At 36.3% G+C, this 9,355-nt stretch overlaps 1 protein-coding gene across 1 annotated transcript; it reads right to left on the bottom strand.

The window, feature by feature from the left end:
* Positions 1-559: 559 nt before the first annotated feature.
* LOC142531715 (transketolase, chloroplastic-like) lies at positions 560-4,245 on the bottom strand. The gene is made up of 7 exons (XM_075637938.1): positions 3,735-4,245; positions 3,209-3,299; positions 3,019-3,124; positions 2,662-2,944; positions 2,350-2,498; positions 2,109-2,262; positions 560-1,837 (listed from the first exon to the last, which is right to left on the bottom strand). Exons 1-7 carry the CDS (start codon positions 4,221-4,223, stop codon positions 878-880), a joined length of 2,232 nt encoding a protein of 743 aa, XP_075494053.1. The 5' UTR covers positions 4,224-4,245; the 3' UTR covers positions 560-877.
* Positions 4,246-9,355: the final 5,110 nt, after the last annotated feature.

Genomic DNA, 9,355 nt, shown 5'->3' with positions numbered 1-9,355 from the left:
AGTCGTATTTTGTGAAACAGATTCCTTATTTGGGTCATCCATGAAAAAATATTACTTTTTATGCTAAAAGTATTACTTTTTATTGTGAATATCGATTAGATTGACTCGTCTCACAGATAAAGATTCGTGATAGCGTCTCACAAGATATCTACTCGGATCCAATTCTTTACTGTGAAACTAGAGTGTGTGTATAAATTTTTTTTTGACAAATTGACAACCTAATATAGGAGGGGGGAAGGGTGATAACTACAAAGACCACACAATAGTTGGTGTTGGATTGATAGACCCCATCTTGGAATGGAAGGCCTTCAAAATTTTATGATCAGATTAGGATTGGAACTCGAATGAATTCACTGGCTTCCATTCACAATCCAATCCCTTTCACTCCAAATTCAAGAGAACAAACTATACGACCCTTTTCTCATCCACTTGACCCCTACCCGATCTCGATGAGATATATACACTCATCCTAATTGAGTTATTATATTTTTTGGTCCGTGTCAACCTGTTCATGTTTACAAGTTATTCACTAGTTACTTGAAAACCAAGTTCCGACAAGTAAGAAGAGGGGAGAAACACACTTATATTACCTTCTCTACTATGTAAAAATGTAGAATAGAACATTCTTTATCAATCAAAATACATCAAGGTTTCAATTGCACAGATTCTGAAGGATTCATGCACCTACTATTATCGCGCAATCCACTGCCCAAATTCTAGAAACAAATAAGATATTTTATCTTCTTTATCGGGAAACCTCTAGTGGCGGCATCTTGTTCATATTGTTCATAAGTTTCGACGTAATTTTACCAACCCAGAATCCAAGAGCAAGTTTTTCGAGGAAGACGGTAACCGACCAAGAAATCAGCATAAAAGACTAACAGAGTTCTTTAGCAGCAGCTACGACTGCTTCTGCTGTAATGCCAAATTCCTTGTATATTTTGCCCGCGGGGGCACTAGCTCCGAATCTGTTGATTCCAATGGCCTTCCCTTCAGACCCAACAATCTTTGTCCAGCCAAATGTCGTTCCAGCTTCAATGCTAACTCTAGCAGATACAGAAGCTGGCAAAACACTCTCTTTATAATCGTCGGATTGCTCATCAAAAAGCTCCCAAGAAACGAAGGAGACAACTCTAACTGTCTTGCCTTCCTTTCTGAGTTCATCTGCTGCCTTCGCTGCAATCTCCAATTCAGAGCCAGTTCCAATCAAAATGACATCTGGCTTATTACCAGATGAGTTGTCTGATATTGTATAACCTCCTTTTGTTACACCGTCAATGGAAGTTCCAGGAAGATTGGGCAGCTTTTGTCGAGAAAGAGCAAGAACGGATGGTCTCTTCCTGTTGAGGACAGCTACCTTGTACGATCCAGCTGTCTCGTTGCCATCAGCTGGACGAAGCATTAATATGTTTGGCATTGCTCGGAAACTTGCCAAATGCTCAATAGGCTGATGAGTTGGCCCATCTTCTCCGAGCCCAATTGAGTCGTGGGTCATGACATAGATCACTCCGGCTTCACACAAAGCCGAGATTCTCATAGCTGCTCTCATGTAATCAGTGAACACAAAGAACGTTGCGCAATATGGAATGAAACCAGGGCTGTGAAGAGCAATTCCATTGCATATAGCTCCCATACCATGTTCCCGAACACCAAACCTTACATTTCTCTCTTCGGGTGTATTTTTTTGGAAGTCGCCAAACATTTTCAGAAGGGTCATGTTAGATGAGGCAAGGTCAGCACTGCCACCAATAAGACCGGGAAGGACCTTAGCAAGAGCATTAAGGTTGGTCTGTGAGAGATTTCTGGTAGCATCAGCGGGAGTCTCGGGAGTGTATGTCTGAATAGAAAAAAATTTGGCAGAGAAGTCAGAAACATATATAAGAATGTTTAAACTAGGCAGATATTTGACATGGGCTTGAAATTGGCCCGACCATTTAACAAAAGATAAATTTGAACTATGACAAATTCTTGCAGATTTTTCTGGAATGAATAATTTGATATCCCGTATTTTAAGATTTGATCTGTCAAGTTATGTAAATATTCATCACATTAAATGAGATTTCACAACATTCCAACACGATATTATTACAAGGCAAAAATCAACTCACAGGAAGAGCCATCTCCCAACCAGCTGGTAGTTTACCAGTGATGATGGATTTCAGCTCAGCAGCTTCTTCCGAATATTTCTTCTCGTATTCTTCAAACTTGGAGTTCCATTGAGCTTCAAGAGCAGCACCATCAGGAACATGTCGGCTCCAATGTCTGCGAGAAAGAGCATTCACTGCACATTAAAATATTTCAAAGATTACTGTAATCACCTTAGTTCAATAAACAGATTGGCATCCTTACTTCTTCACATCATCAGGCACGTGGAATGGCTCGTAAGGCCAACCAAGGTTCTTTCTGGTGGCTTCAACTTCCTTGGCACCCAATGCACTTCCGTGCACACTATATGAGTTGGCCTTGTTGGGGGATCCAAAACCAATGGTTGTCGTAACCTGCCAAACAATATAAAATCAAAACATAGTAAACTATAGAAGTTCACTATAATGCTTATTTCCTTATGCTTACAGTTAATACTACGTGAGAAGGAAAACTGAAGAAACCGATTCATCTCCTCATCATTTTCAAATCACCTATGTGCAAAAACAAATGTCTGACCTTGATCAAGGTGGGCTTGTCTTTTACAGCCTTTGCCTCCTTGATGGCAGCACGAATTTCATCGTATCCTGTGTTGCCATTCTTCACCCATATCACATGCCAGCCAAGAGCCTCAAAACGAGTGTCAACACACTCGGTAAAAGCAATTTCTGTGTCACCATCAATAGAGATGTGGTTGTCGTCATAAAAGGCAATCAGTTTCCCAAGTCCCCAATGCCCAGCAAGAGAGCAAACTTCATTCGAAATACCCTCCATTTGACAACCATCACCCAGAATAACATATCTGTTAAGAAGCCAAAGTCAAGTCAAACATGACAAAATGGTAATCCAATGTGACAAGCAAGGATGATATCTCACGTGTAATGGTCCACAATCTCGGAATCTGGTTTGTTATAACGGGCTGCCAGGTGCTTCTCCGCAAGTGCCAAGCCAACAGCATTGGCAACACCTTGACCAAGAGGGCCTACATAAAAGCAAACGATGAAATTAACAAATCTCGATTCAATAACACAAGCACGTGAATTCAAAGTTTGGACAAAAATCATACCAGTGGTGACTTCAATACCCGGTGTCTCAAAGTTCTCAGGATGACCTGGTGTTCTGCTGCCCCATTGACGGAAACTTTTCAAATCTTCTTCCTGTTAGATAGATTACATGTTTATATTCACAATTTAGTCCCTAAATCAGCTAAGGATTTATAAGTATAATTAGTTCACCAAAATAGGATAGTTCCAGGGAAAACTAAAAATCATAGAACTATTTCAACACAGAAATACTGAAGTCAATTACTTCCACAATTCCCATGATTGAGCTGAAAAACTGATTCTCACATATCTACCTCCAAAATGTAACAAAAACCCATTCTTCAATCAAGATAAAGAAATTTCCAGATTCTTAAACCAAAAGTTTGAATCAGCAAAAACCACATTCTAAAGTTCCAAATACAGTGCACTCCACAAAGATCTACCAGAAGCACAGCACCACAATCTTTAGTTTAACACGATGATGCATGAATAGGAACATACTAAAAGTTGACAAGAAAAATAACTGCACATTAATATCAAAGCTACAACCTTTACAGCGTCATATCCCGCGAGATGCAGAAGTGCATACTGAAGCATACATCCATGTCCGGCAGAGAGCACGAAGCGGTCGCGATTGAACCAGTAGGGGTTCTTGGGGTTGTACCTCATCACTTCATCGTACAGAATATGACCCATCGGCGCACATCCCATGGGAAGACCCGGGTGCCCGGAATTAGCCTTCTCCACTGCATCAATCGCCAAGAAACGGATCGTGTTGACCGATTTGTCGACAAGAGCAGTATCTGTAGTTTTCTCAAGAGTTTCAACGGCCGCTGAGGCGGTGATTGGAATGCGGGTGAGGGCGGGTGCCCGGCGTCGGGTGGGGATGGAGAAGGAGGTGGTGGTGGTGAGTTTGAGGCCGGAGAAAGAGGAGATGGAGAGGGAACCGGAGGCTGTGGGAGCGACGGAGCCATGGCGAGGGATGGCGGAGCGGGAGAGGAAGGCTTGGGAGGAAGTGAGGGAGGATGAAGAAGCCATGGCTCTGATGTGCTGAGAGAACTGGTGATGGGATAGAGGATTTAAAGAAAATATTTGAGGCTGTAATTTTTTTATTATATTATTTATTTTTTTAATCACAAAAATAAATAAATATATATATTTTTTAATTAACTAGATGACGTGAATTTAGAATTATGGACACAATTTTAAGTATAAATTTGAAAAAGTTTTTAAAAAAAAACAGAAGTTTTAGTATTAAAAAATAATCATTTAAATTGATTTTAGGGATATGTTTTATTATTTATAAAAATTGATTTATCTTAAAGAAATTATGAAAAAACAAATTTTATAACGCTATAATTTATAGTCACCGTATATTTTATATCTAAAAATAAATTTTTGTATGTATTAAAATATATAAGATATGACTACTTTTTTATAATAAAAAAAAACACAGTCTGTAGGTCTTTTAAAAAATTGCCTCATTTTAATATGAGGATAATGGATGGTGTTTTTCTCCTAAATTGACATTTATTTGTAAATTACAATCTCATAAATATTCTATTATAGAAAAATATGTTCTATTGAAACCCATCGTACTTAATAGACAAAAGTGTTCTTTTAGGATTCGATGGATATTCACATAAATTTTGAATATGCTGGAAGAATCACGAAATTTTATCTGTGAGACAGATTAACCCTATCGATATTCACAATAAAAAATAATATTTTTTCATAGATAACTCAAATAAGATATATGTCTCACAAAATACGATCCGTAAAACCGTCTTACATAAGTTTTTGTCATATTGGAAAATAAACCACATACTTGAGATTTTTTATTTGTTCCCTATTATTAATTTTTTACTGTATAAAAATAATTTTCTGTATTTTTTACTTGCTGTAAAATATATGTAAATATTTTTTTGCTGTATTGACAATTTTTTTCCCAATAAATATGAAGTCTGAGTGTGAATCCACGTTTGAAAAATTTACTTTCCTAATTATTATAATATGAATATATTTGGGAATTAATTTTTAAAATTAAATAAACAAAAATACTTTTTTTATACAAAGAATAAGCTAACGTTTCGTTCGAGGATAATTTGGTGTTTGGCGGTGAAGTAATTTTATAATATAAGTAATGGAAATTAATTTTTAAAGTACAATAAGCAAACAAAAAAAATAAATGAATAAGCAAACATTTCGAAGATAAATTTGTTTTTGTTTCCCTATTAAAAAAGATAATTTGGTACTGTTAGGCGGTGAAGTAATTTCATATATATTTGGGAATTAATTTTAAATTGTAATAAGCAAACAAAAAAAATAATGAATAAGCAAACATTTATTATCTATAAATATATATAATAAGCAAGAATTTCGAAGATAATTTGGTGTTTGTTTCCCTGAAAAAAGATTATTTGATGTTTGGCGGTGAAGTAATTATTATTATTATTATTATTATTATTATTATTATTATTGGGAATCAATTTTTAAAGTGCAATAAGCAAACAATTCTCTTTTTTTTTAATGAATACGCAAACATTTGGGTCGAAGATCATTTTTAATGTGCAGTAAGCAAGCAATTGGTTGGGAGATATTTTGGTGTTTGGCGGTGAAGAAAGTTCAAAGAGGAAGAAAGTTCAGAGAGAACATATTCACAATTTAGATCAATAGATTTCAAATGTTTTCGTTGTTGTTTAGATAATTAAAATAATATACTTCAAATTCATTCGTCACATATTTATATAATATTTTATGTTAATTAAGATGTATTTCAAGTTCATCTAATAATATTGTCATTTTCAATCCATTATACTTTATCTTACTAATCTATAGATTTAAGATTTGATATATTATTTCACTGTAAGTAATAAAATTATAACCGAAATACATCTTCCTAGACACAATCTAAAATAAAATTGCAGCTTGTGATGGCAAGACAAGGCAGCCATATATATTTGTCGAGTTGCTACAATTTTTTCCTTTACATTCAACAAACAAACACACACATATATATAATGCTAAAGGTACAATAAATATATTATATAACAATATTTACAACTGATGTTAATTGAAAATTTAGGGTACAATTCCAGCAAGCGACCATTAGTCCAGACGCAGGCTTCGAATTTGCCATGAGCCTGAAATCACGAATAAGACCGTTAGAAAGAGGCTGAGAGGGTGTCCACACATAGCTCATTTGACGCTCAAGTCAGAGACTGAGGATATAAGGGGATAGCAGCTAAGGGTGCTGCTGAAAAATAATATAGTGACTGAATCAATTGAATGGTCAAACATGATATTTATAGGAGAACACATGGGCCTGTTATGGGTATGCCTTCCATTTGGATTAGGGATGTGAGCCGTGGGTAGTGGGCCCATCCATGGGTATCAGCAACAATGATATCTAGAGATTTTATATTGATTTTTTTATGAGATTTTAATTAATTGAATTTTTGTATTGAATTTTTTGTGTTATAAAAATTGTTGTACAAATTTAATTGTATATATAACAATACCATACATACATACATACATACATACATATATATATATGGAGACTATTTATTTGATTCGCATAGTTTTAAGGGCAAACTTGCATTTACTCCCCATTCTCATTCTCAACTTTCTCCTCACTCCCCATCCCCTTATTTCTTTGTTTAAACTCCCCAATTTTCTAAAATTTTTCAAAACATCCTTAATCCTTTGATTTTTGGTACGTGACATTGTTATACCTATCGAGCCTGTTCTTAAAGACATGTACCCTCAAGACGTACTGCTACGCAAGGTTTCCAGCCTATATATCATGCTCAAATAATCGATTTTTTTTATAAGGCCCATCATGCTTCCGTTTAATAAACTAAATCTTTTACCTCTTTGACCGGAGTGCCACCCGGTTGTATCCATCGTACTTTACACACTGGTCCTCACGGTCTAACCACACAGTCGCAACAGATGGTTACCGACGCTGATTCCTTCAGCAGCACTTGGCACAACCATAATTCGTTTCCTACCTTATGGTGTACAATAAAAGATAAAATTTTGAAAATAATACATGAGAGGGGCTAGAACAAAGGATTCCTTTATTCAAACACAAACATTTATTATTACATAGTAACCTCCTGTAGAGGAGGAGAAATTTGTTTAGCTACCTATAATAGCCGAACTTGAAAAACACATAAACTAGAAAGAGAAATATAACACTTTATTTCTTGAAAGAAATTAAGCAAATGTTCGATGATCTCAACTTCATTCTTCATGCCTTATTTATAGAAGGCTCTTTCGGATTTGAAATTCGGATTTCAAATCTTGATAAACCTTTATTGCTTGCATATGGACCACTTTTTGTAGTGGTTGAATGGTCCCTCCATTATTCTTGATTTGTCTCTTCCTAGATCATTAATCTAGCAATGACGTGTTCTTTTGTTTTTATCTCTTGGCATAACTAATAGATATGCGTCTGGATGATATCGGCTGAAATCTCTTTTCCTGATTCTTTTAGATATTTATGTATATATCTAAGAGGTTCCAGCTTCTTTCTTATTGCTTTAATCCGTCGTTTGAAAACCTTAAGATATGTAGCATACATCTTTCCAAATTTCGTTTTAAATCTTGTGTGATTCTTTTATCCCGTTTTTACTTCTTTTATAGATGATTTTTGGGGTTAAAGTCTTTTTTCTGTTTATTAGATTTCTTTTATCTTTAAAGATAGGGAATCCAATGTTCTTTGTCTTTTACCACCAATTATTGGTGGTCCTTGTGTTCCACTCACATGGTGGTCCTTTCTTTTGTTAGTGGGATGGTCACATGTCCACTTTAGCTTTGTCGGAGAATCTTTGGCTTTCTGTGTCCCCAGGAAATCGTGCTTGTGGTCCTTCTCCACTTGTACTAGTGTCGGTAAAGTGTTTCCGATCAGATCTCGGCTTGAATCATTTACCAAACTCTGGTTCTTTCTGGTTTTGGCATTCTGGGCAGATGTTCTCCGACCATCTTCCCACATGTGCCATATTACAGAATTTTCGGCGAGTCTATTTATTGCCGACAGCTTACTGTTCTACATAAGGTTTCATTTTTTTCGAATTGATATTCTGCAAAACTCGTTGTTTTTCCTGTCATTGTATTCAATAGGAAATATCCATTTACAGAATTTTGATAAAATTTAAACGGATACTTGACTTTGTCCATATTTGTTAGACAGACCCAAATTCCTCATGCTCTCCTGGTAGATATGTCATCTTCATTAAATGAAGAAACTATGGGTGTTTCGTTTGTAGGAGGATCATTGATGAATTTCTGGATATTCATGTCTGGCCTCCTTAACTTAATAAAATGAAAGGCTTCGTGTGAGCATTTTCCTGCTGGTTCTGATGCTGTACTGAAAAATACAATTCCAGAATATCTCATCTGGACAAATGATCATTGTTTGTCCACGTTTCATGCACCGCTTTCTGTATCCACTTTGGTAATGTTGAAATCTCCGGGAAGCTCGGTGAAGTAGTATAAACTGAGGCAAGAGCCCCAAATTCATACCAAGCTTTGACCTCCTCGGATATGAATTTTGTTTCATCCATACCCTAGGATATTTTCCTGCAACATCAACTCGGACCATAGATGGGTTGATGCCAATTCGTGTATTTAATTTCTCCCAAGTCTGTTGGTAAACCTGGAATGGAGAAATTGCAGCTTCATTAGTACCAACCTTAGATTTGCTCGTCAGTATTAGGTCTAAAGTTGATTTCTCCCTCTTCAATCCCCGAGGTGAAGGGTTGACTTGAAGACTCAAGATTGGAATCTGGAGTTTCAATTTTTTTTGGCCGAGATGATCCCGGCTTAACACTTGTGCTAAGGGTACTTGAATCCCCTGCTCCAGGTATAGAGTCATGTACTCGAAAACTCTCCATTCGGGAAACCAATGGATTCTCGATGTCTTGGAGGATAGGCCTTTGTGTTACAGACCATAACTGAGTATATGCCTGTAAACATCATGTGATTCGATCAGAGACAATTCTCTTATCTGCTTGTTGAAGCCTTCCCGCAATATCTGCGTTTAGTGCTAACTTGTTAAACTCGGTTTGAAGCATTTCAAGGTGTTCCCTCAAATGCCTCTTCATCTTGATAATAGCATCAATGTCAATGTTGTCCATCTCTTGTTAAAAAATCTGCAAGAA

Source organism: Primulina tabacum, chromosome 17 (genome assembly GCF_025594145.1).
Source record: "Primulina tabacum isolate GXHZ01 chromosome 17, ASM2559414v2, whole genome shotgun sequence".
Classification (NCBI taxonomy): Eukaryota; Viridiplantae; Streptophyta; class Magnoliopsida; order Lamiales; family Gesneriaceae; genus Primulina; species Primulina tabacum.
The sequence above is the reverse complement of the archived record's forward strand: the minus strand, read 5'-3'. Positions and strand labels throughout refer to the sequence as shown.